The sequence below is a fragment of the Solanum verrucosum genome, unplaced genomic scaffold (genome assembly GCF_900185275.1).
Source record: "Solanum verrucosum unplaced genomic scaffold, falcon-dt-bn FXZP01000284.1, whole genome shotgun sequence".
Classification (NCBI taxonomy): Eukaryota; Viridiplantae; Streptophyta; class Magnoliopsida; order Solanales; family Solanaceae; genus Solanum; species Solanum verrucosum.
The window spans coordinates 1,641,037-1,667,708 of NW_026019936.1; the positions used below are offsets into that span (position 1 = coordinate 1,641,037).

A 26,672-nucleotide genomic window follows, 5' to 3' on the forward strand; every position below is an offset into this window, starting at 1 on the left:
ATGTTCAATAGTTAATAATTCATGTAATGTAATCTTTATGTAAATAAATAACATATACATAACTAATACTCGCATAACTAATACTCACATAATTAATACCCACATAACTAAACCATGCATAACTAATACATGCATAACTAAACTCTGCATAACTAATACCTACATAACTAAATCCTGCATAACTAATACCTGCATAACTCTAACTAGTAACCAAACGGCCCCTTAAGACTCTGTTGATCGAGGAATAAATTATTTTGAGACTAGTAAAATTACCCGCGCTTCGCGCAGGAATTTAATATCGTGAAAATTATAAAATAATACTTAAAACCTATTGGTCATTAAAACTAAAATATTATATTATCTTACATAAAAGATTACGTAGTAATAAACATTAATAATATAAAGAAAAATGAAAATTATTACATCTTATCATTTATCCTTAATAACAGAAGCATAAATTAATGACTATAAAAATACATACCAGGATCTGTAATATAAGCAATGGTGTCAGTGAGCCACTCAATAGGAGGAAAGTACACAAATATTTAAGGGAAAAGGGTTAAAAGTGCCCTTAACGTATCTCAAATGGTTCAAATATTCCCTCCTTCCATCTTTTGGTTTAAAAATTCCCTCAACATTTTTTTAAGGTTTAAAATTTCCCTTTTTTAACAGTCCGCTGACATGGCAAATGTGACATGAATTTTCTTTACCCATTTCAAAATAAACGACCCATTTAGTCTAGAAACCCATTTAAAAACCTGACCCGATAGGCCAATCGTATTTGGGTCTTTTGTTCCCATTAGTTCTAGTTCTCTTCTTTCTTCCTACCTCCTTCAAATCTTCTTTTTTCTCCATTTCTCTAGTTAATTCAGAAAGAAAAAGATGGAAGAACTACAATATTAATTTCTTCTCTACAACAAGATTTGTCGAGTTGATTTTTTGCATATGACTGGACAATCAATGGCTGAACTACAAACTTGATTACGACTTGGATTTCGATAAATAACAGACGGATATTCGACAGGTTTTCTAGTTCTATTGTAAGCAAGTTTTTGAATTCAATTTGTTTGTCATATATTGAAGAAGTTATCTTGAAACTTTAGTCGTTTAGAATTCAAATTCCTCGCTAGAAACTCAATACAAAAATGAAAACAGAGCAGTGAATGATAATGCTCAACATTTCTTCGATTTAGAATCCAAGGTAGTCTGCAGAAGTTTCAATAATTAGTTGTTTCGAGTATAATATAATTATGGGTGATTTGCCAAGTAATTACTTTGTGTTGCACAACTCTCCGCGATTCAATTTTAATAAGTATGATTTTGGTTAGGGAAAGCAATTGCACAAAGAGGTGGAGTGTCAAACATGTTGGAGTGGAAAATTGATATGTCACCTGGGGCAGAAGAAGGGAGTATGATTTTTGAGATTTGCTTTTATCCAAACACAATACAAGCATTGGAGGAAGATGTTTCTAGGTGGGTTAATATGTAAACGGGTTTCTGGGTAGGTTTGAATTTTCGTAGCATAAATGGGTCGGGTGGTTAGACTGGACTTAAAAAAATTATGTGGACCAATAAGATGAAGCCATTTATCTAATTAAATGACTCATCATTTGCCATGTCAGTGGACGGTTAAAAAGGACAATTTTAAACCTTCAAAAAACATTGAGGGCATTTTTAAACCAAAAGGTAGAAAGAGGGCATATTTGAACCATTTGAGATGCGTTAAAGGCATTTTTAACCCTTTTCCCAATATTTAATTGTGAAGATGAAGAAGAGGTTCATAATTTTTGTTGTTTTAAAATAAGAGAAAATCCCTCTATTTATAGACAACAAAAGGTAGTGTGAACAAATGTTTATTGTGCCTTATCGGAATGGTTACAACTATTTGGAAAAGTTGTAATCCTTCGGAAAGATCACAACCTTTCATAAAAGTCACAACTTTTCATAAAAGTAACAACTCTTCATTAAAGTCGCAACTTTTCATAAAAGTCACAACTTTTTGTAAAAGTTGCAACTCTTTATTGAAGTCACAACTTTTCATAAATTTCACAACTTTTCATGAAAGGGGAATGCTAGTTTTATAAATAAATAAATTAAAAGAGAATTCTGGTTTGTAGTGGCGCAACGTGGGCGAGCCTAAGATTCTCTTTTATATATATATATACTAGTAAAATTACCCGCGCTTTGCGCGGGAGTTTAATATCACGAAATTTATAAAATAATATTTAAACTATCAGTCATTAAAACTAAAACATTATATTATCTTACATACAAGATTACGTAGTAACAAATATTAATAATGTAAAGGAAAATGAAAAATGTTACATCTTATCATTTATCCTTATAATATAAGCATAAATTAATAGTTGTAAAAATATATATCAGGATCTGTAACATAAACAATGGTGTCAGTGAGCTACTCAACAGGAGCAAAGTACACAAATATTTAATTGTGAAGAAGAAGAGGAGGTTCAGAATTTTCGTTGTGTTAAAATGAGAGGAAATTCCTTTATTTATAGACAACAAAGAATAGTGTGAACAAATATTTATTGTGCTGTATCGGAAAGGTTACAACTATTTGGAAAAGTTGCAACCATTCGGAAAGGTCACAACCTTTCATAAAAGTCACAACTTTTCATAAAAGTCGCAACTTTTCATAAAAGTCGCAACTCTTCATAAAAGTCGCAACTTTTCATAAAAGTCGCAACTCTTCATAAAAGTCGCAACTTTTCATGAAAGGGGAATGTTAGTTTTGGAAATAAATAAATTAAAAGGGAATTCTGGTTTGTGGTGGCGCCACGTAGGCGGGCCTAAGGTTCTCTTTTATATATATACTAGTAAAATTACCCGCGCTTCGAGCGGAAATTTAATATCACTAAATTTATAAAATAATACTTAAAACCTATTAGTCATTAAAACTAAAACATTATATTATCTGACATACAAGATTACGTAGTAACAAACATTAATAATGTAAAGGAAAATGAAAATTATTACATCTTATCGTTTATCCTTAATAACATAAGCATAATTTAATGACTGTAAAAATACATATTAAGATCTGTAACATAAACAGTGGTATCAATGAACCACTCAACATGAGCAAAGTACACAAATATTTAATTGTAAAGAAGAAGAAGGAGGAGGAGGAGGAGGAGGAGGAGGAGGAGGAGGAGGAGGAGGAGAGGTTCAGAATTTTCGTTGTTTTAAAATGAGAGGAAATCCCTCTATATATAAACAACAAATGGTAGTGTGAACAAATGTTTATTGTGCCTTATCGGAAAGGTTACAACTATTTGGAAAGTTGCAACCCTTCGAAAATGTTACAACCTTTCATTAAAATCACAACTTTTCATAAAAGTTGCAACTCTTCATAAAAGTTGCAACTCTTCATTAAAGTCGCAACTTTTTATAAAAGTCAGAACTTTTCATGAAAGGGGAAGGCTAATTTTGGAAATAAATAAATTAAAAGGAAATTCTAGTTTGTGGTGGCGCCACGTAGGTGGGCCTAAGGTTCTCTTTTATATATATATGATTAATTATCATGAAATTATTTATACTATAATTCTGAAATAAGTTATCTCGCGATTTTATTAAACATAGGATAAACTCATCATAAAATCAATCTCAAGATTAGTTATCACTTACTTATCTCTTATACCAAACGAGCTCTTAAAGAATTTTCTAATACAAAAAGTATGAAATTTTTCGGACTGGTACTTTTAAAAGATATAAAGAAATTTAATTTTAATAAATTAAAATATTCTTTTCATAACATAAACTTCATATTAAAATGTATGCTTAGATCAAATTTCAACAACTCAGTGTATTTTAGATTTTCTAAAAAACAATTGGATTTTTTTAGGCCGCTTAGACTTCAATAATTCTCAATTTTACAAGTTTCATTATTTAACTTTTGTACTTATTTAAAAAGTTTAACTCTCGACATTTCTAGATGAATCGCAATAATGAATGCATTATAATTTTGAATGTACGCAATAAACATTTAAATGTATATTATAAAATTAAACAAATAAACACACATATCGTACCTGACATATGCAAATCAACACATAACTTAAAATTGTTGAATTAAACAACAAACTCTTGTAAACATGAAATCCATATTTATATGATAAAATAATTAGATTCTACGTAAAATAAAGTTTTTTTTTATTAGTTTAAAAAGAAGAACGCACTTTTTTATTTTTAATTATTATCTTTTTTTCAAATGGATTACACATGGACAACACTTTGAATTTTTACTATTATCTGCCACACATTTTTCTTTTTATTATTTTCTCAAGATCTGCCACACTGATTTTTTATTTTTATATTTGTAATACTCTCATTTCAAGATATACCTTTTTTTTTATATAAAAAAAGAAAGAAAGAAATTCTCTGCCACTTTTTAAATTTATTTATTAATATTCTATTTTCATGATCTGTCACGTGATCATTAAAAATAGCACACCAGATTAGAATTTTAGAATTATGCATCTGATTGAGTTTATTTTTCTAGTTTCAATTTTAATTATTACACGTATTTTAAAAAAAATATGAACGACCACTATTTCCATACATCATTATCAACGTAACTATCATAATCCATAATTAATATAATCAACCGTCAGCATATTTAATCATCATTTGCAATCATCATCATTAAGCACAATGTACCATATCAATAACCAACAATCACGACAATCAATCATCATTGTATATTGCCTTACTTTAATTTCATCATTTATCATTCCATTAGACATTACCGTCATCCATGACAATTATCGATCACCACCATATCAATTACTATCATTGACCACTAGTCACTATCTATTGCCCACAATCATCACTAATAGTCATCATCATCACCAATTGACATATTTTTTTAAAATAATATTTTATTGCTATAGTATTAAACTAATAACAAAGTCTCAGTTTTAGTATTCAAATATTAATACAATAACTTAATATTCAAGTTCAGACATCCAAACACTAAACTTAATACAACCTTGTTATTCAGACCTACATTCAAATCAAACATTTTGATTTTAATAAAATAAAAAAAAATCCCATAAATGATGAATGGGAAACAGATAGGAAGATAGCAATACAAAACAAGTCCCCCACCCACATTTATATAAACCACACTTTAATCAAATTTTTGGCACAAATATGAAAAAGGTTTCTTTAGTTTTGTGGTTTTGTCTATTCTCAATATCTTCTTTTCTAAGAGAATCCAAAGCAGAAGACCATGGAGTTTACATTGTTTACATGAGTGCCAAGGGTTCATCTGATGATCACATTCACCTTATGAGCTCCTTGACAACAAGGTATGACATCGTTTGTTCAGATATTTTTTAGCGAAATATTGTTATGGATAACATATAACATAACATGAAAATCGATTTCAAAGAAAACTTGACTGTTATATATTGAAATAATGACACATGTTGTAATATTTTAAACAACTTAAATGAAAATGTTGGCTCCATCACTGGTACTGCTAAAACTTCATGTTGTTCACTTGTTATCTAAGTAGCTCGGACTCTTCCAAATCCCTGTCGCACCCATCACTATTAGAAACAAAGGTTTTTTTTCCTCGCGAATTATTGGAAAATTTGTGCCATAAAACATAATTTTCTCACTAAATTCCCACCGAACCAGCTTACTGTAAAAATGTACGGTGAAAAATAAATTATCACTGAAATAGTGAGAAACTTCCTAATTTTTTCCATATGGAAACATTACCACGTTTTCTTTTCTCACTGATTCAATCAAAATAGTTGTGGGAATGGTTGCTGAACATTTTTCATTGGAGAAATAATAATTTTTCATAGCAAGTGTCAACACGATGTGGGTGTGGGACTAAACATTTTTCAGTGAGAAAATAATGATTTTGTAGTAGTGCATGCCAAGTAAACGATGTGATGAAGATTCCGACCTCTAAATCCATACCTATATGAGGATATCCGCACCTGAGTCTGAACAACATAGCTTGTTATTACATCTTTCTTTTGTATTGGACAAAGAAGAGCCTCTTTTCTGAGACATTGTATATATTTCATCAGGAGAAAGAATGCAGTGGTACACAGCTACAAAAACAGTTTCTCAGGATTCGCAGCTCGTTTATCAGACGATGAAGCTCAGTCGATTGCTCAACATCTCGGAGTTGTATCTGTTTTTCCAGATCCAGTATTTCAACTACACACGACGCGATCATGGGATTTTCTGAGGGATCAATACAATCTTGTACACAATTTCCCTTACAGTTCTCATTCAAATTCAACCTCAAATGGAGCAGATACCATAATTGGAATTTTTGACACTGGTAGCTAGGAACCCAAACTGCCAAAAAATCTCATTGCACTTTGCTCATTCTTTACTAGTATTAACTTTCTGTATTATATGTTTTAGGAATATGGCCTGAATCAGAGAGTTTCAATGACAAAGGTATCGGTCCAGTCCCATCGCGATGGAAAGGAACTTGCACCAGAGGTTATGATTTCAAATCATCCAGTTGTAATAGGTAACAGTAACAGTCTTGTTAAACATCCTGAGTAACCGATCCAGTGTGTTAGCCCTGAGTCCACGGGAACTTAGTAGGTTTTGCTTGAGGTTGTTGTAGGAACCTATAAATATTTGAACCTTGGATCTGTGTTTGTGTGGGAAATCACACACAATGATCTTGAACTTTCGACCTACGTTTGCCCCATGAACAAATCTTCAAGGTCAAAAATCAAAACTTGAAGTTTTTCCTATGGGGCAAAGTTCAGGACCATCCACCTCCAAGGTCACTCTTGTAAATCACCCGTCTTAGTGTGTCGTGGTCTTGGAAAAGTAAGTTAAGGATAGAAATGACTTGCATCAGGAAACTGATCGGAGCAAGGTTTTATGACGAACCTGGTGAATATAAAACACCTTTTATGGGCACACCTAGGGATCACGATGGGCATGGTACTCACGTTGCAGCCATAGAAGCAGGGACTCCAGTGGCAGGTGCATCCTATTACGGCATAGCAGGAGGAACAGCCAAGGGCGGGTCTCCAGGGTCCAGGATTGCAGTGTGCCGTACATGCAAGCCTTATTCTGGATGCAGTGGATCGGATATTATGAAAGCATTTGATGATGCTATTGCAGACGGGGTCGATATCATCAACTTATCATTTGGTCAACCAGCTGGAACAAGTCTCATTTTTTCGATCCCTTTTGTTTCCTTTTAGTAGCTTTTCAGCAAAGCAATACAAAGAGTCCACTGATAGAAAATAGTGCATACGAAGATCAATACCTTGCCACACCATATGACTTTGGTGCAGGAGTAGCAACTATAAATGGACCATTGAAACCAGGTTTGGTTTACGAGACCGAGATCACAGACTACCTGCAATTCCTCTGTTCTGCAGGATATAACACATCAACAATAAAACTCATCTTAAAGACACTTCCAAACAACTTTTCATGCCCTGCCAACTCGAGTGATGAGTCGGTGTCTAACATGAACTACCCATCAATAGCCGCTTCTCTGTCCAAGGAAAGAGAAACCAAGAAAGTTACCAGAACGCTAACTAGAATTGGTGACGAAGAATCAGAATATACGGCAACCATAACAACACCAGATGTGTTGAGAGTCGAAGTGAGTCCAAAGAAATTGACATTTACAAGTGACAGGAAGAAACTGAGCTATCAAGTGACTTTCAAAGCAATGTCTAGAGAGAGAATTTTTTGGATCAATTACATGGACTAATGGTAAGTACAAGGTTCGAAGTCCATTTGTCGCCTCCTTTTGGTAACATTTTCATCAATCTGCTACTTTACCAGTCTAAGAAAAAGGGTGTATTCAATGCAATGCATCCATGAACATTGTATCACCATATGATCCTGAATGAAAGGTTCTCAATAAAGATTTCATGATATTCTCGTTGTTGTTTTTTCGGTAACAAATGTAAACATTACCATTAACAACAAAAACCAATACAACTAAAGAGCAGCTAACCTCATAACCACCTTCTAGGAAGGGTGCTATGAGAATTATGCCTCCAACAAGCCTCAATTACGAAAGAATGCTTAATTCGGGAGGATGAATAGCCTCCACGACTTAGTTCTCATGTGCAATGCCACAAGTGAAAACGCACAGACACGAATTTTGAAGTCTATGAGTTCCTACAGTAATCTCAAATCAATTTACAATGATAACTAGGTTAATTTTAAGCATATGCAATCTGAATGTGGTCACAGCATACTAGAATTCTGACTTTACAATCATTTTTGGTATTGCACAGGCAATCTTTTTTTTTTATTAATTTCTCAGCTAGAATCTGATTCTGCAGTCCGATTAACTTTGGATTCACGTATTGTAGGGTCTATTTCTGGGAGTGACGCTTTTAACACGAGTTTTTCAATTTCCAGCAGCTTTGAGCTCGAGACCTTTGATTATGGTGGAGGGATCTTAACCATTCCACCACAACCCAAGTCGGTGGGCAATCATATCTAGTTTAAAAAGCAGCACACGCAATTGATAAAGGTTTTTTTTTTCTCAAATGGATTACACAGAGACAACACTTCCAAATTTTTTTAATTATCTTTTCATAATGATTCTTATAGTATTAATAAAACTAATCACGTGATCATTAAAAATAGCACACCACATTAGAAATTTAGAATTTGTACAGCTTAATTGACACACATCAGTTATTTGTATTTAATGAAGGTTTAATTTTAGTTATTTAGTGTGTTTGAATTCTAATCACTCAGATTATTTAAGTCTCATTTGTTTGCATTTAATGAAAGTCTTGACCCTAATTATTCAAATCTCAAAGAATTTATACAAAGATGACAGTTCACCACTACTCAATCCACTTCACCGCTAACTGCTACCCCCCCTCCCCCCATTATCCTCAATTTTAACCACTGTCATTGTCAATCACTATAGTTAACCGACAACTTAACAAGCCACCATACAATCATCACCACAAATCACCATTACCGCAATAGTCACTAATCATTAGTGATCGACAATAACCCCCATTAGCCACCTTCATCATTCATTTCGTCATTAGCTATCAGTTATCACTATCCTCCATCATAATTATCGGCCACACCATCACCACTAGCTAGCTACTATCCACAACATCCACCATTAGCCAACACCAACCTGATTGGCACCCACAAGTACTAGCACCAACTAGCTATCATTACCACCAACCGTCATATAATTTTTTAAAAATATTTTATTGATATAGTATTAGGTTGATTCAGATTGAGACATATAAATCTTAATATGCAAATGTGTATTCAAATTCAAAATACTTTTAAACAAATAGAGATTAGGAAACATATATAGGAAGATAGCAAAACAGAAAGCTGTTCCCCCTATTTATATAAACCACTAACTTTCATCAAGTTTTGGGCACAAACATGAAAAGGGCTTCTTTAGATTTGTGGTTTTGTCTCTTCCTAATTTCTGTTCTAAGAGAATCCAAGGCAGCTTCTCAAGCAGAAGGCCATGGAGTTTACATTGTTTACATGGGTTCCAAGGGTTCATCTGATGATCACCTTCATCTTATGAGCTCCCTCACAACAAGGTATGGCATCGTTTGTCCAGTTATTGTTTAGCTGCTATAGCGAAATATTGTTATAGAGCGGTCTAACTATAATTGGATACTCGAGCCGGAGTCCAAGCAACATACCTTGTTATTACACTTCCTCTAATTAAAGAACAATTTACATTTTACACTTCATTAGGAGAAAGAAAGCAGTGGTGCACAGCTACCCAAAAAGTTTCTCAGGATTCGCAGCACGTTTATCTGATGACGAAGCTCAGTCGATTGCTCAACAACCCAGAGTTCTCTGTTTTTCCCGATCCAGTTTTTCAACCACACACGACGCGATCATGGAATTTTCTTAGGGATCAATACGATCTGGTCCACAATTTCCCTTACAGATCCCGTTCGAATTCAACCTCAAATGGAGCAGACACCAAAATTGGCCTTTTGGACTATGGTAACTAGGAACCAAACTGCAAAAAATCTCATTGCACTTTGTTCATTCTTTACTCCTAACAATAGTAAATCAAATAACATCCTGGATTATGTTTTAGGAATATGGCCTGAATCGGAGAGTTTCAATGACAAAGGTATTGGTCCAGTCCCATCGCGATGGAAAGGCACTTGCACCAGAGGTTATGATTTCAATTCTTCCAACTGCAACAGGTAACAATCTTTTTTTGTGTCCATGGTGGCGGGTCCAGTGTGTTAGTTATGGGTTCACGGAACCAGTAGCTTGAGGTCGCTGTAGGAACCCATAAACTTTTAAATCTTGGATCCGTCTTTGTGTGTCCAATATGGACTATGTGAAGTTTTTGTAAGTGGTCTTGTATCAGGAAACTGATTGGAGCAAGGTTTTATGACGATCCTGGCGCATTTGAATCACCTATAACGGGGACACCTAGGGACCACGACGGGCATGGTACTCATGTTGTAGCCACAGCAGCAGGGAGTCCAGTGGAAGGTGCATCCTAGTATGGCTTAGCAGTAGGAACTGCCCAGGGCGGGTCTCCAGCGTCCAGGATTGCAGTGTACCGTATATGCAATCCTACTGGATGCAGTGGATCGGCTATTATGAAAGCTTTTGATGATGCTATTGCAGACAGGGTCGATATCATCAACTTATCAATTGGTCAACCAGCTGGAGCAGAGGACGAGTTCTCAAGAAATCCTATTGCCATTGGAGCCTTCCATGCTGTACAGAAGGGAATTTTTGTTGTCGCCTCTGCTGGAAACGATCGTCCTTTAGAAGAAACTGTGGTCAATGTTGCTCCTTGGATTTTCACAGTTGCTGCAACAACTATTGACAGAAACATTGAGACACATATTCTCTTAGGCGGGAACAAGATAATTAAAGTATTGAAAAGAAAAAGAACACAGTTATTCGATATAGCCACTAGCTATCTATTATTTCAAGAACGTCTTTTAATACTGTAAAGACATGGCACCTGACCCTAACTCAACCTCAAAAGCTAGCTCAAGGAGGGAAGGAATGTTCAAGTCCATATAAGCAGGCTACCAGTCTATTTCCCAACCAATGTGAGACTCTAACAAATACCCTTGTTGATTTTCAGGGTGGAGGTATTAAGCTTTTCCAATCTCAATAAATCTCCCGTTTATCCGTTGTTGGACAGTCTATCTGTCAAATTACACGGGGAATTTGTTTATGACGGTGACGCAAGGTAATTGGAAATTGATAAGTGTACCAGTTTCCATTTCTGAAGCTTCACTAGGAATTAAATTTTTTACATACTTCCAACTAACTTGAGCAATGTTTCAGAGACTGTGAACCAGATACACTAGACGAACACAAAGTCAAGGGAAAAATTATTGTTTGTGAACATCTCGACGATGACTATTCACTCAATGATAGGTTAGGTGAAGTAAGAAAAAAGGGTGGCATCGGGTTTATATTACTTTTAGGAGGCTTCGAGTGTTATAATTAAGGCCTCGAGTGTAATAAACTTAGAGTTTATTACAGCACCAAAAATAAGATCATTTCCGGGAGCAGTAATCATTCAAGAAGACGGCATAAAGATTCTCTCTTACATCAACTCAACAAGGCACTCACTTTACTTCTCAATAAGCACATACCAAATTGCTAATGACACCTTCCTGTTCTCTAAAGGAACCCGGTGGCAACAATTTTACCAACTGTTACTGTAGATAATTTCAAACCGGCTCCTGTTGTGGCTTTCTTCTCATCAAGAGGCCTTAATTATAACACTCGAAGCCTCCTAAAAGTAAGCACTCCTTATTCAAACTTCTTCTTTTTTCAAATTTTGAACCATTGTTCGATCTGTGCCCCTTGCGTAATGCCATGCTAGACTTCTTTCTACTTCCAATTTTATTGGATATCCATCTCCAAAGGGGCAGTAAGGGCTCGTGATTACTTACATACTTATGTTATATAACAGAACATATGTTTCATGCAAGATTATCAGTAGATCACATACCAAATGGTTTCTGACATGTGCTCACAGCCGGACATTGCAGCACCAGGGACTGCAGTACTTGCAGCTTGGCCCGCAAATAACACAAAATTGACACGGTCTGGCCAAGAACCACCATTATTTAACATCAATTCGGGTACTTCCATGTCCTGTGCTCATGTTTCTGGAATTGTTGCAATACTGAAGTCTCAAAATCCCACATGGAGTCTGTCAGCAATCAGATCAGCTATAATGACCACAGGTAGCAACCTGATAATAGTTTAAGTACATTAGCGCACCAATTAATGGCCATTACGAAAAGTCTCATCCCCCCTCCCCCCCACCCCCACTTTCTTTTAATAGCTTTTCAGCAAAGCAATTTGAAGAGTCCAATAGACAATAGTGTATACGGAGAATCCCTTGCCACGCCATATGCCTTTGGGGCAGGAGTAGCAACTATGTCTGGACCACTAAAACCAGGTTTGGTTTACGAGACCGAGATCACAGACTACCTGCAATTCCTCTGCTCTACAGGCAATAACACATCAACAATAAAACTCATCTCAAAGACATTACCAAACGATTTTCCATGCCCCACAGGCTCCAGTGATGATTCAGTGTCTAATATGAACTACCCATCAATAGCTGTTTCTCTGTCCAAGGTAAGAGAAGCCAAGGAAGTTACCAGAACGCTAACTAGAATTAGTGACGAAGAATCAGAATGTACAGCAATCATAACAGCGCCAGATGTGTTGAGAGTCGAAGTGAGTCCAAAGAAATTGAAATTTACAAGTGACAGGAAGAAACTGAGCTATCAAATGACTTTCAAAGCAATGTCTAGAGAGAGAATTTTTTGGATCAATAACATGGACCAATGGTAAGTACAACATTCGAAGTCCATTTGTTGCCTCCCTTTGGTAATATTTTCATTAATCTGCTACTTGACCAGTCTAAAAAAGAGGGCTGTAAGCAATGCACTCATATGAATCCTGAATAAAAGGTTCTCAATAGAGAAACTGTATTTTTCTCATGATATTCTTGCTTTATAAGTCTTTATTTTCTTGATACATATAGTTAACACGTGCAGCCGGGGGCGGATCAACCAAGGGAGTAGGAGGTGCCACGGCACTCACAAACCTCTGGCTGAACCCATATATTCTATGTATATATGGAAAAAGTTGCATATATACTACATGATGGCACCCGGATTAGTAAACATTCACGAGGTGTCACTGGCAATATCTATGTTTAGAAATACTATGACACTCGTAACCTCGAAAATTTGGATTTGCCATAGTGTGAAACAATCATAGAGCAGTACAGCTATTGGATTCCAACTAGGTGCTCACATTTCTTTCAGTCTCAAAAGCACAAAAAACACCATAACATTTACTCCCTCCATTTAAATTTGTTCTTAGTTTCCTTTTAAGCCTGTTTAAAAGGAATGTCACTTATATTTATTTTGTCATAAAAAAAAAAAAAAGGAATGCCACTTTCTATTTTTAGTAATTCTTTACCCCTAACATCCAATTTGACATATTTAAGACCACAAGATTCAAAGGACATTTTGGTACATTACACACATTTTTAGTTTAAGACCACAAGATTCAAAAGTTCTCATTATTTTCTTAAACTTCGTGGTGAGTCAACTAAGATAAACAAATTGAAACGGAGGGAGTATTATGTAATGAACAGAAATGAGATGTACATGGGTAGTGCGAAGTTGTTCAAAGTACAGTCACATGTTGTGCGTTAAATGAAACGGGAGCGGAGCTAGCATGCCGATTACAGATTAAGCAGAACCTAATAGATCTGGCATAAATCTTATATTTCTATAAAAAAAAATTACTTAATATGTATAAATAATTATCGTGAACCAAGTAACTATTTTGTTTTAGAATCTAGAACACAAACTCAAAATCTTAAGTCACTCTGAAACTAAAGCTCTATCAATCAAAATCCAGAGATGAAGCAATTGACGAAGGATGATTGGACGAAATGTAGTTGTTTTGACCTTGCTTCGTTATGTTTGTAAATTGCAGAGGTTACAGAAAGTAAATATTTTGTGTCATCTTCACATGTACTACTCTTTTTTAGTCTGTCACACAAATTATATTATACTTCCTTATTCAGAAATAATTTAACATATAATTTTTCATTTTACCCTTAAAGATTTATAGCTACACAAATTTCTATGATTTGTTTTAGGCCATAGGGTTTGAGTTTTCATTTTTTTTCTTTTCAACTTCGTACCTAGTCAAACTCCGCAATATAAATTGGGACAAAGGAAGTACTTACTAGTGCATATTAGTATCTCTCTGCAACCTTTATTTCTCTGGTCGATGTCCTATTCACATAATATATTTGCTGATCATATCTTTTTATCTTTTTATGAGAAGGGTAATGTTTATAATATTTACTTATTTGATAATAAAAGGCATTGAGAAATTTTTTTCTGCCACTGCCTGAAAAAGGAGCTTCCTGTTCTCCTCTTCCCATAAGTTAATTTGATTATTTTCTGGAGAAAATATGCTTTGAGAAAGTACCTAAAAGTAGAAATATGCTTTGAGAAAGTACCTAAAAGTAGATCTTACTTTTTACTGCCTAGAGTAATACTAAGAGCCCGTTTGGATTGGCTTAAAAGTCGGTCAAACCTACTTTTAAGTCAGTTTTTGACTTTTGAAAGTGTTTGACAAATTTAAAAAATAACTTAAAATAAGTCTAAAATGGCATAAAATAAATTACGAAGTGTTTGGCAAGGTAAAAAATGACTTAAATAAGTCAAAAATGACTTAAAATAAGTCAGAAACCAAAAGTAGGTCTCCCCCTACTTTTTATTTTTTGACTTAAAAGTCATTTCATTTGACTTTTTATTTTTGACTTAAAAGTTACTTTTTTTAAACCAATCCAAACGGGCTCTAAGACTAATTTTTTTAGGGAAAATCTCATTTTTCTATCTCAAATTTTCAGTTTAAATTAATATGTAAACCTCTGTCGTATGTCGACTAATGTTAAATGAAGCAGCAGCAGCAGCAACAACAACAACAACATACCCAGTGTAGTCCCACAAATGGGGTCGGGGTAGGGTAGGGTGTACGCTAACCTTACCACTACAATTTTAAAATTTTAAAACTAATCTATTTTAGCATGCTAGAAGAATCTTTTAGAAAACTCATATTCCAATATCATATATAGTTCATTGATGAAACCGGAGAGTGAAGGTGAATATATAAACACCATAACTGGCAGTTCCCTACAAATTGTAGAGGTTACATTTCGACAAATGTGAACAACTTAGCTCAAAGTAATGTTACAATGTGTTATGGTAAAAGAAAATCAAATGATAAACGAATGAACAATAACAATATTAGTAGGTGGCAAGAATTGTTGAAATGTCATAAATTGGGCCATCAGTTAGGCCTTCACTTTTTATAGGGAGAAAGAACCAAGAATCATGCTACTGTAACAATGAAATCCTTCACTTACATCGCTTGTGCAGCACAGTCAAGAATATTTTGAGCAAGTTACAACTTCTAAAGAAGATAAAAAGAACTCTATGTTTCCTGCCTTTACTACTCATGAAACTAACTCATTTACATGAGGCACTTTTCTTGAACATGTAAAAAATTGTGTTTGCTGTCACTGGATTTACATTTGACTTCTTGAAAAGAAAAGTAAGTTGATAACTTACAGTCGAACTACTGATATTATGATAGAAAGATCTGTTGCACCTTGAAAGGGTTCCACCTTTGTCACTCTCCTGCAGAGAAGCTCTTGTAATGAGAAAATAAGAATGAAACTACAGTTTGAACAAATGAAAGAGTGAAAAGTCGTTCCGTTCAGTAACACTCACATTCTAAATGTTGTCCTTCCACTTATACTTGTCTATGAGGCAAAGAATGACATCAGTTCTTTGTCAAAATCTAAATCATAATCAGAATTATCAAAATGACTTTGGACATCAATCCCCAAGTCAAATGGGCTGCCGAGTGTAGCATATGATGAGCCAATAGTAAGTGGAGATGCAAAAGGCATATCAATATGTCTGTCATGATTATTCCGAAACATGTCTTTTCCATCATGGTGATTGACTTTAGAATTTCCACTTCCGTGAAGCAACAGACCAACACCAGAATCCCTTGGCCTAATCTGAAGTTCATTGCATGCCAAGTGGGACTGTGGCTCCGCATGTGTCGACCCAAATTCAGCTGAAGAATAAGAGTGATATACAGGTGGTTGACTGAAGTTAGAAAATTCAGACCCATGAGCAAATTCAGAAACTTGCAGTTCAGTGTGTACAATGGAACTGTGAGGTCCATATTGCAACCCATTGTTTGGAGGTCCATAATGCGATAGGGAAATTTGTGGTCCATCATTCATCCCAGAAATCTTCTGGAGACCATGGAACTGAGCGTCTTGAAATTGATGCTGAACTATACAGCCTTGATTTTCAAGATGCATCTCTGATTCATAAGGGACAACTGCAGAATTTAGAGACATCGGATAAAGTGATGGCCCAGCACCTATATATGTATCCTCTGTAGAGACTACATTAGCTGATGGAACGAATGATAGGTTCGAGTCTTGTAATCGTAACTCTGATTGACTCTCTGTGTCGTTCTCTACAGGCTTTGTTGCTTCGCTCTTGTCATTTCCCTGTAGGCTGTCACTCGTTATACGTCCAGCCAATAGCATTTCTGAACTGTTTATATCAGGTAATGTGTTACTATGCTCGTCACCATGTAGCAGAGATGGTTGAATCTGTTTCTCAGTAAGGTTTGACCTAGCACGTTTTCTCCTTCGATGATGTCCATCTCCTTTCTCCGTACTTTGGTGAGATTGACGAATGGCATTTAGAGGATGAACATGATTTCTCCTCTCATTCCTAGACGATACAGAGCCAATACCATCATCAGTGCCATCAACATCATAGTCGCTGTCACTGCTAATTAAAGATTTCTTCTTTTCACCACGGCTTCCAGCTGGTTCCTCTATGCTAGATGATCCATTCTCACTGCCTGCTTGTTGGAGGGTTGCTTCCTCTCTGCTTAAAACAGCCAGCCAAATTGAGCTCTCCTTAGCAGTCATCTTGTCCTGCAGACTCTTCGATTTGCGGATTAATTTCCTGATCTTTGCAATATCAGGTGACATATGCTTTATGACAGCAGTTAGAACACCAACTTTCCACATCTTCTTCAAATCATGCGGCTTTCTGTATGGCGGTTTCTGACCCTTAGGTAGTCCCATTTTAGCCCACCATCCCTCATCCCCAGTTGGCCACCACGGTGGCGAGATACCTTTCTCCAGTGGGTATTTCCGTTGAGGCGGATCACAGTGTTGCATTAAAGAAGACAAAAGGGACCCCAAGGTAGCATCTTGCAAGTCTTCCAAGACACTTTGTGGGTTCCCATTTGGGCTGCCTACACCGTCTCCTCTTGCTAGACATTCTGCTTCGTACTTGGCTATTGCAGCAAGTCCATTCTTATCAAACTTCACCTTCTCCTTCCACCAAGCTCTTAGGTTATCTGACGAACCGCTCACAGGTTTACCCTTATCAGGAATGATTCCATAAACAAATCCTCGAGCATTGCAGACCTCCATGAGCTTCAACATGTACTTCAAAATCCCATCTTGAGCTCTTGACATCTTTTTCCGCGTAGCCTGATCAGTAACTTGTTTATTGTCCTGCTTCTCTGCAGCTAGCCGGGCTGCAAGCTTCTGTTTTTCCTTGAGACGCTTGAGCTTGACACGGTCCTTCCACATCCGTCTCTCCAATTCGCCTGGCTCAATCTCTTCATCGCTGACATCCTTTTCAGCTATGTTGTCGCACTTTATGTCATCAATTTCAATGTCCGAGCTGTTCCCAAACACATCAGCATTAATCATATCACTCAATTCAAAAGCAAAATGCAAGTTTTCATAGCTATCTATCCAACAGAGATACATTATCCAAACTCCAAATCTTTTTTTATTCGTAAAAACAGCAAACTTCAATGTCAAAGAACACACAATTCAGACTTGCAAACACCAAAGACAAACAATTTCAAAGTGACCACAAAAAGCAACAAACTTTTTGTTATAACCATGGTGTCTGGGCTAGCTTGCATGCACCTCGACCAATTTTGTCGACCAAGCTAACCACAAAAAGAAACAAACTCACACTGGAAAACACAAAGGACTCTTTCCTTCAAATCCAAGATTCAATTTTTAAGCTGCCAATGCAGGAACCTTGCTCAATTTACAGCAATTGAACAAAAACTCCAAGTTAATTCTCACATACCCAAATTCTCAAACACTATAAAAGAATTAATTAACATACACAAAACGATCAAAACTCATAAAACCCTTCAAGATAGATAAAATTACAGCTTACCCAAAGCACATTTTTGTTAAATTGATGAAAACAATTGGTCACAAGTCACAACCATCCAAGATTTTACATTGGGCACGTATCCTGGGGAATTAGTCAAGGACTCAATGTGCCCGCAAGCTAGCCCGTACACCACGATTATCAACAACAAAAAAAGACTTCACATTGGGTTTACACAAAGCTCAAAAAACAACACAACCCAAAAATTTATAACACAAATAATGAGAGACAAAGAAGCAAATAAAACAAAACCAAGATTCAATTTTTATGATTGCTAATACAGGAACCTTGCTCAATTCCCAACAATTGAGCAAAATCTCCACTTCAAGTTACTTTTTTTTTTCTTTTCTTAACCCCCTTCTCTATACGAACTCCCGCCCTTTTGCGCCCTTGGTTGACTTGAACCCACAACCTTAGGGTTCGAGGCAAAGGGTGCTTAACATCCGAACAACCCTCTTGTCTCACATACCCAAATCCTCAAATACTAACAAAAAAAAATTAATCAACATACACAAATGATCACAACTCATAAATCCCTTCAAGATTGTAAAGATCAAAGCTTTAGGCATTTTGATGAAACAACAACACAACAAAACCCCAAAAAGAGAAAAAAAAACACAAAATAAACACAAATAGTTCAAAGGGTATATACCTGACATCAATTCCAATCTCATCCATCACAGCCATGCTAATACAACAAATTGCAGCAAGATAGCTTCACCCTAAAAAGGATATCAGATTTATACCTTTTATCTCTCAAAAGATTTTAAAAAATAAAAAAGGGTTTAAAATCAAGAATATTTAATTGTGAAAAATTTCATAAAACAGAGACAGTGAAGACTCAGAATTTCAGAGGAAAAAAAAACACAGAAAGGGGACACAGATAAAAACAGGTAAAGATTTAAAATGGCTGAAAAGCCTCCAAAAAGATTGAAAATGGGAGAATTTTTTTAGACAAAAAGATTTCTTCTAATAAAGGGACAAATAGAAGAGGAGGAAAATCATCAACGCTTACCCATTTTTTTTTTATTATATATAAAAAAAAATCTGTTTTAGTCATTACATTTAGAAATTCAATAACTTATATTCCTAAATTAGAAAAAAATAATGTTTATACCTTATTTGTTTTGCACAATATAATCTTTTAACCAAAGAAGGAAAATAATGTTGAATACTTTAGTCAACTATGAGAAATAATTATGATTAGTGCTTACATAGATTTTGTTGTTAATTGTATCTTATATGACATAGTTTGACTGAATAAATAGTTTGAAAAAAATGATTTTTTTTCATGTTCTTTATCTTAATGTGTTATAATTTTTGTATGTTTGAAACTTGTAATTTTAAGTAGCGTAAAAAATAATGTCATATACAATGAAACAGTATGAATATATATAGAAAGCATAGTTCAAATGTATGGAATATTTCATGTTTACGTAAAAGTTTTAAAACAAAATGTCATACTTCAATTACTAAATATGATACAAGCAATTACCCGCTTTTAGCACTATAATTATATTTTTTATTTTACGACTTGAGCTCGTGATCTAATAGGAAGAAAATATGATGTGGCAAGGGAGGAGACAAGTTTGACAATCTTGTCTTTTGTCTTATTCTCAGAATAGAACAAAAGGGGAAAGCTTAGAAACATGTGAAAATGTCCAAATTCAATGAATTGATGAATGCATCCAGGTTCAATGAATTTGTCTTTTTTAAAAAAAAAATAGTTATTGATTTATTTGAAGTCATTATTTTATTTGACCACTTATCCTTTTTTTTTTCCTCAAGGGAATTTATCCCCTCTTTCCCAAGAAAATGTAATCAATTTTTTTTTTTTTTAAAAATAAATTTATATAGTAAATGTCTTTAATACTGTTATAACTTAACGATAAAAAAACTTTGCCTCGAACTTCAACCCCTTTGAGTTGGTCAAGGGGTAACAATCTCTGACACCCTACAATGTTGCAATAGGTAGGGACTTGTCTATCAGCCAACTTTGCAAGAGGTGACATGAGTGCAACGATCACTAAAAACAATCCATGAACAGAACACGATATACTTGTCAAGGTTGCTTGATTTAAAAAGAAATAAACACCCGAAAAACTAAAGGAATTCAACATCTAACATATACAAATATACAAATTTTGACCTTATATATACAATATAGTTTTCGACAACCCCTTGCACTGCCATTGGATCCATATATACTATTGGATATAGACAATTTTAAATAAACCAATATGAACAATGAAAATTCACATAATCATCCCAAATTGTTTGGAACTGAATCGTGATTGCTACATTGCATATATCACATATACTAAAACTCAATGTGAAAAGAGAAGACTTCAAAAAGGAAAACATGACAGTTTTCCTTTCATTTCCACCTCTTTTTTTCTTTCATAAACCATACAAAAACTATAAGAGATGGTAATTTATTCAATGACAAAGCCAACAACAACAACAAACATTTCATCTTGACTTAACAATTTCTTCTTTCATGGCAAGTGAAAGAGCATTTAAACAACAACCACTTTCTACTACTACACCAGGCATTGCCACAGCTCTACTTCCCACAAAACTTCCTTCACCTATTCTAACTTTTCCAAATTTCACTTCCCCTTCACCTTCATATATATGTCCAAATAACAATGCTTCTTTGCCTATACATCCACCTCCTTCAATCTCTATCATTTCAGGATTCAACAAAACTCCATTACTATCTACATAAACCCCTTGATGATGACTTAATTCAACTTCTGATCCCATAAGTTTCATCCAAATGACAAACAAGAATGATCCTGTTGTCATTTCCATGAAATAGTCACTAACAAGTGTCCTAAATGCTTGCCATAATGTTTCCATTAGTAGTCCTTTGCTCCATATGAGTGATTTTCCTCCATCTTTCTTTCTTGTTGTGAAAACTAGTTTTGCTAACACACAAGTCAATGCTGCTAGTAGCCCTGAGGATATCCAAAAGAATGGGAAAAACCAGTAAAGTGGATGGTTTGTTGTTGAAAAGATGAGCCAAGTTAGAGGACTATGTATTGAATATGCCAAGAGAAAGTATGGCAAGAATGTTTGGAGTATTGGCTGAGCAAAAGTAGACCAAGAAGTTTGATACCATGTTCTTGATAGAGCTACTTCCTGATGATGACTAGTTTCTTGTTTCACTTGTAGTGCTGCTGATGCAATTGGACAACCAGAGAGATCAACTTTCACATCTGATTGTTCTATGAAGTTCTTCCAGGCTTCTGGAAGTGGTTCACCATTTCTCAGATGTTGGCAAATTTCATAGATCAATGAACGACCGTGATCGATGGATGCACTTTGAGAGGCTGATGTTGCCTTCACAACATCAATCTCGTGGCATCGAAGAAAGGGGTTGAATTCCAGCTGCTCTGATTGTTCTTTGGTGAGGTTCTGATCAATGAAGATTTCTCCAACATCCACGTATGGGAATTCAGCTTCATCCCATGGCCTAGTGCAGTCAAGTGCAATGTCTTGTGTTGCTTCATCCTTAGGCACGGTTCTGAATTGTAGTTGGAAAATGTAGCGAACGCCGCCTTGTGAACTTACCCTTTTCTTGAAATCATCAACAAGGAAAAGTAACGGGCGTGTGTCGTTATCTTTTCTAGGAATTGCACCTGTTTCTGGAGGAAGTATTCCAATAGGCTCAACTTTACCAGAATCTTTTCCAATGTTTTCATCACAAGGCCTCAACTTAAACTTCACATACATTTCCTGTCCATCTGTGAACCTGAAAAGCCTGCATATATTTGAGTAATAATGCATCTCTGTATATGAGTTTGAATCACGTAGTGATGTCCATACTGCATCGCGAACATGTGGAACACGTTTCACGTGCTCCTCCCTTGCTGCTAAGCCACAAACAAGCCATGTCGCGAAGTCAGAGATAGTCCGAGCATAGAATGCTTCCCCTGTCTTCAATGTCAAATCTAGAAGTGGTTTTTCATCATCAAAATTTGCATGATCAGAGAGTATTCTCAATGCAGCACCACGAGCATCGAGCCTTGCATCATCATCGGCACTTAAGCTGTTGCTGTGCCGGACTATGACAGGATATTGTTTGCCAGATATAAAGATTTTATGGTCTGGAAATCCTTTGATGTTGTCATATATTTTGAGTATTCCCTTTCCACTAACACCAATTCTATGGAAGTATCTTGTTTTGACCTTGAGAGTAGTTGCAGCCAAATTTGCAGCTAGATTGCCAACTATCTTCTTGTATTTTGGATCCATCTCTTCTATCCTTTCATCCATGGCATGTCGTGTGTTCTTTATCATGACCGGGGATTGAGATCCAACGTAAATGCCACCACTTTGAAGAACAGAATTCATTGGAGCAACTGAAAGTGCACCAAGAATAACATTTTCTTGGATAAGTGATCTTGGAAGGACAACACTTTGGCTCCCAACAACTGAATTGTCTTGAACCTCAACTATTCCACTTGTGTATCCACTCGAGGAATAGAAGCCGGTTATAATCCTGCTGAAGTCACCTAGATGGACACCTTCACCTAGTGACATCAATTTCGGATCAGAAACCGCGTTGATGGCTCGGATAGAACAATGGTTTCCAACTTTTGCACCCAAGAGCCTCAAGTACATGCAGAAAGCTTCAGTTCCAGAAAGGAGTTTAGCAAATCTGAGATGACAGGCAATGTTAATTCTATGTTTCAACCATATTCTCAGTGAATTATCTGTGTTTTGTAAGAGAAAATTGTTTACAAATATGGTAAGGATGCTCAAAATCAAGCCATGAGCCAGGTAGACAGTTGCAACTGAGATACCGAAGACTATTGGACTTGAAGAGGTATTAGAAATAATGGCCATGTAAGCAATGATAGTGAACGGAAACCAGTGGAATGCTCCAGAGAGACATATTAAGGAGAAGTGATGAAGAGATGGAGATTTTTGAGCTAACAGTATGTACAAGAAATAAAGGATAGCTCCTGAGAGGGCGCTTATGAATCCGACAATGTAGATTCCCATCAAGTGATACATAGCTGTAATGAGACCATGTTCTGTTTCATTTGTCGGTTCAATGATCTGAAAATACAATAGAAATGCATGTCATTCTATTCAAAGAAAGTTCACAGGATGTTGTAATAAAACATTAAAGCTGTTGTTGTAGATAAAGAGAAAGGGACATAGTGATACTATTTAGAGGATTTTTCACCAGTTGTCCCTCTTTGCGACAATTGTTTAGTAGATGACCCTCTTTTTATTTATCTTGCAACTTATGGACCTTTTCAGCATGATCTAAACAGTCTAAAATCTTGTAAGTTATTGCAAATGTTAGACGACAGTCTAGTATTGTTTGTAAGGTTGAGAAATATATAAGAAAACATTAGCTTGAGTCTAACGTTTTCCGGAATGACAATATTCTAAGAGCTATATTTGCACAACCTTTTCAAAGAGTGGAAAAGTCTAATTGAGGGCCTTAAAAGGGGACATTTGTGTACATACATCAGCCTATTATTTAAGGTTATATAAGAAGCTTAACAATCAGATAAATTGAACATTTGAGATCAAAGTCCTTACCTTCTTACGACTGTTTGATTTTGATGATGCTGTCTTCTGTAATGATGGTACCTCAGTTCCTTCTGCCAAAATGCTTCCTTTCTGGAGTACAGCGTAAGGACCAACTGAACAGTTTTTGCCAATTCTAACTGGAAGAAAACTCAAGATTCCATTCTTCACTTCATGGCCTTGAATTAATGCTCCTTCTGCAATAACAGCTCCATCTCCTATCGAAACAAGTGCTGGATCACTGATATCGATAGTATCCAGTACAACCGATGATCCTATCCTTGCTCCGAATACTTGAAACCAGTATTTCAGAAATACTGTTCCTCTTAAATGCACTGCCATAACTTTAGATGAAATTTCTTGTGCCTTGTATAGAGCCCACCACTTAACAAAATCCAATGACCAGATGGACACCTCTGGGGTCAGGGAATAATTTGGTTGAAGGACCAAATTTCCAAGAGTACCGATACATATGCAGGTGGTAGATATGCATAGAAGCCAAGCAAATGGTGCAAACACCAAGGAAATTGCATAACCAGCCCAAGGAAATGAAGTCACTAGAGTTGGATTTATCAAAATCAGGTTCTTAAAGACAGAAATGGATGAGTATGCAGGAAGGACCAGCATGAAAATGGCATAGACAAGAGCAAGAAGTTGCAATAGAATGATACTGAATCGATGGGATGGGGAAACTTCTTCAGCCACCAAATTACAGGAATCATCCTCTGAGTAGTCTGGAAGATAAGAAGGATTTGCAGCATCGTGAGGTCGAGATTTTATAACCAAATCCTCTGTGAAGCTTGCCAAGTCCTCAATGCAAGTTGCTGTGAAGATATCGATTGCACCAACTTGCACTCCAAGAAAATCTGAAAGTTTTTGAGCTGCCCTGACTACACCAATAGAATCAATACCATAAGATACTAAACTTTCAGTAGTAGTAATCTTGCTGATAGAGATTCCTGTCTGCTCCGATACGAGTCCCTTCAGGAACTCGACAATTTCCTTTTTATTCAGTCTTGGAGTTGGTGAAAGGGATGTTGTATTCAAATGTGGCCTTGGTGTATTTCCGTCCCTGCAAGAACCGGTAGTAAAAGATCTAAGAAGCTTTCGCTTTGACGAGATTTGATCTGGAACCACATCCAGTGTTCCATCAATGAATTGTTTCAAGCACTCAAACCTCTTTATCTTTCCAGATGTTGTTTTGCTGATAGTTTTTGGCTTGATCAGCTTAACAGAAGCCAAAGTAACACCATGTTCTTCAGCAACTCTTGCCTTAATTTCCTCGGCAACGTCTTTGCTAACAGGTTTACCATCTCTTACTTCTGCAATGACAACTAAGCCAACCTGGTCAGAGTGATCAGGTACTGGCACTCCTTTGCTGGATAAGGTCTCTTCTGGAACTCCAATAACAGCACAACAACCCGGGCGGAGGATTTCAGATGAGCTTTCGACAGTCTTTTCTATGTCTGACGGGTAAATATTTCTTCCAGCAACTATAATGAGGTCCTTGATTCTTCCAGTTATAAACAAATTCCCATCAATTATCCTTCCAAGGTCTCCAGTTCTTGTGTATACCTTTTCAGAATGCGTACCTAGCTTGTTTCTGAAAGTTTTCTCGGTCAGTTCCTCCCTGCCCCAGTATCCAATGCCTGCACTAGGACTGCTGATCCATATTTCTCCTTCCCTTCCGGATTCATCATGCTCCTTGCCACTTTCCGGATCAACTATTTTGATATCAACATCCGCCTCATTTTGATTCGCGTAGCCGCAACCTACTCTTCCTTGCCAATCCATCAAGATTGGTTTTCCTTCCCCATAAGCACAGCTTACAAACACACAGTTTTCTGCCAATCCATAGCCAGGAGCCATTACTATCTGGGAAAGACCGAAAGGTCTAGTGAGCTCAATAAAATTCTTGAGAGTTTTCTGCCTTACTGGTTCAGCAGCGACCATAAGAAATTTGAGTGACGAAAGATCATACTTCCATTGCTTCTCTTTGTTAGCCTCCAACCTCCGGACAACGAGCTCAAATGCAAAGTTTGGTCCAGCACTGTGAGTTGCTTTGTACTTGCTCATCGTCTCAAGCCACATGAGAGGGTTCCTGATGAATGTCATAGGAGAAAACAAAATTGCTGATCCTCCACTTACTAAAGCTGTGAAAAGGCCACCGATAAGTCCCATATCATGGTACTGAGGAAGCCAGCTTATTAGTACTGTGTTTGATGTGCTTTTGTATACTTTCCGCATTAACTTCACGTTATGGATTAAGCCACCATGAGTTATCATAACTCCTTTAGCATCTCCTGTTGACCCTGATGTGAATTGTAGAAAGCATACATTGTCCGGTTGGGGCTCAAACTTGTCATTGCTATTTGAATGCATTTCTTTAGCATTCTTAACCCAAGAGTCTGTGTGTATCCATGGAAGATTAGGCCAACAAGCGGAGCTTGTTCCATTTTTACGGTTCAGTGATATCAGATTCTTCACGGAGCCTGCTCGAACAGCTGCATGATAACCTGCAGTCGACAAAATGGCCACTGCATTGCACGATTTAGCAATGTTTTCAATCTTGAGCAGTGCTTGTCCTCCTCTTTGCATTGGATCTGATGGAAGTACCGGGACAGGCAATACTCCAGATCTTAAGCACCCAAAGAAGGCATCAATAAAGTCAAGCCCCGGGACATAAACTAGGAGAACTCTGTCACCTTGCTTCATTACTGGTTTTCGACTAGACAACAGCTTCTGAGCAATACAAGAAGCATTAGCATTAAG

General features: G+C 36.2%; 2 protein-coding genes and 1 pseudogene across 2 annotated transcripts; 1 reads left to right on the forward strand and 2 right to left on the reverse strand.

The window, feature by feature from the left end:
• The first annotated feature begins 5,194 nt into the window (after positions 1-5,194).
• On the forward strand, positions 5,195-12,895 carry LOC125837890 (CO(2)-response secreted protease-like; annotated as a pseudogene).
• A 2,446-nt stretch (positions 12,896-15,341) lies between these two features.
• Positions 15,342-19,226, reverse strand: LOC125837804 (ETHYLENE INSENSITIVE 3-like 3 protein). Its single transcript, XM_049516877.1, has 3 exons — positions 18,997-19,226; positions 15,828-17,831; positions 15,342-15,734 (listed from the first exon to the last, which is right to left on the reverse strand). Exons 1-2 carry the CDS (start codon positions 19,029-19,031, stop codon positions 15,860-15,862), a joined length of 2,007 nt encoding a protein of 668 aa, XP_049372834.1. The 5' UTR covers positions 19,032-19,226; the 3' UTR covers positions 15,342-15,734; positions 15,828-15,859.
• Positions 19,227-20,816: 1,590 nt separating this feature from the next.
• Positions 20,817-26,637, reverse strand: LOC125837880 (uncharacterized). Its single transcript, XM_049516956.1, has 2 exons — positions 23,892-26,637; positions 20,817-23,417 (listed from the first exon to the last, which is right to left on the reverse strand). The coding sequence occupies exons 1-2, from the start codon at positions 26,613-26,615 to the stop codon at positions 20,817-20,819; spliced, it is 5,325 nt and encodes a 1,774-aa protein (XP_049372913.1). The 5' UTR covers positions 26,616-26,637.
• Between the last annotated feature and the right edge of the window lie 35 nt (positions 26,638-26,672).

What these genes read in the sequence shown, in the direction of transcription:
- LOC125837804 (XM_049516877.1), bottom strand. Translation starts at nt 19,031, where the DNA reads ATGGCTGTGATGGATGAGATTGGAATTGATGTCAG. An exon ending in GAGATTGGAATTGATGTCAG is followed by an intron (nt 17,832 to 18,996) that starts GTATATACCCTT and finishes GTTTGGGAACAG; the next exon opens with CTCGGACATTGAAATTGATG.
- LOC125837880 (XM_049516956.1), bottom strand. Translation starts at nt 26,615, where the DNA reads ATGAAGCAAGGTGACAGAGTTCTCCTAGTTTATGTCCCGGGGCTTGAC. An exon ending in TAAGGACTTTGATCTCAAAT is followed by an intron (nt 23,418 to 23,891) that starts GTTCAATTTATC and finishes TTGTATTTTCAG; the next exon opens with ATCATTGAACCGACAAATGA.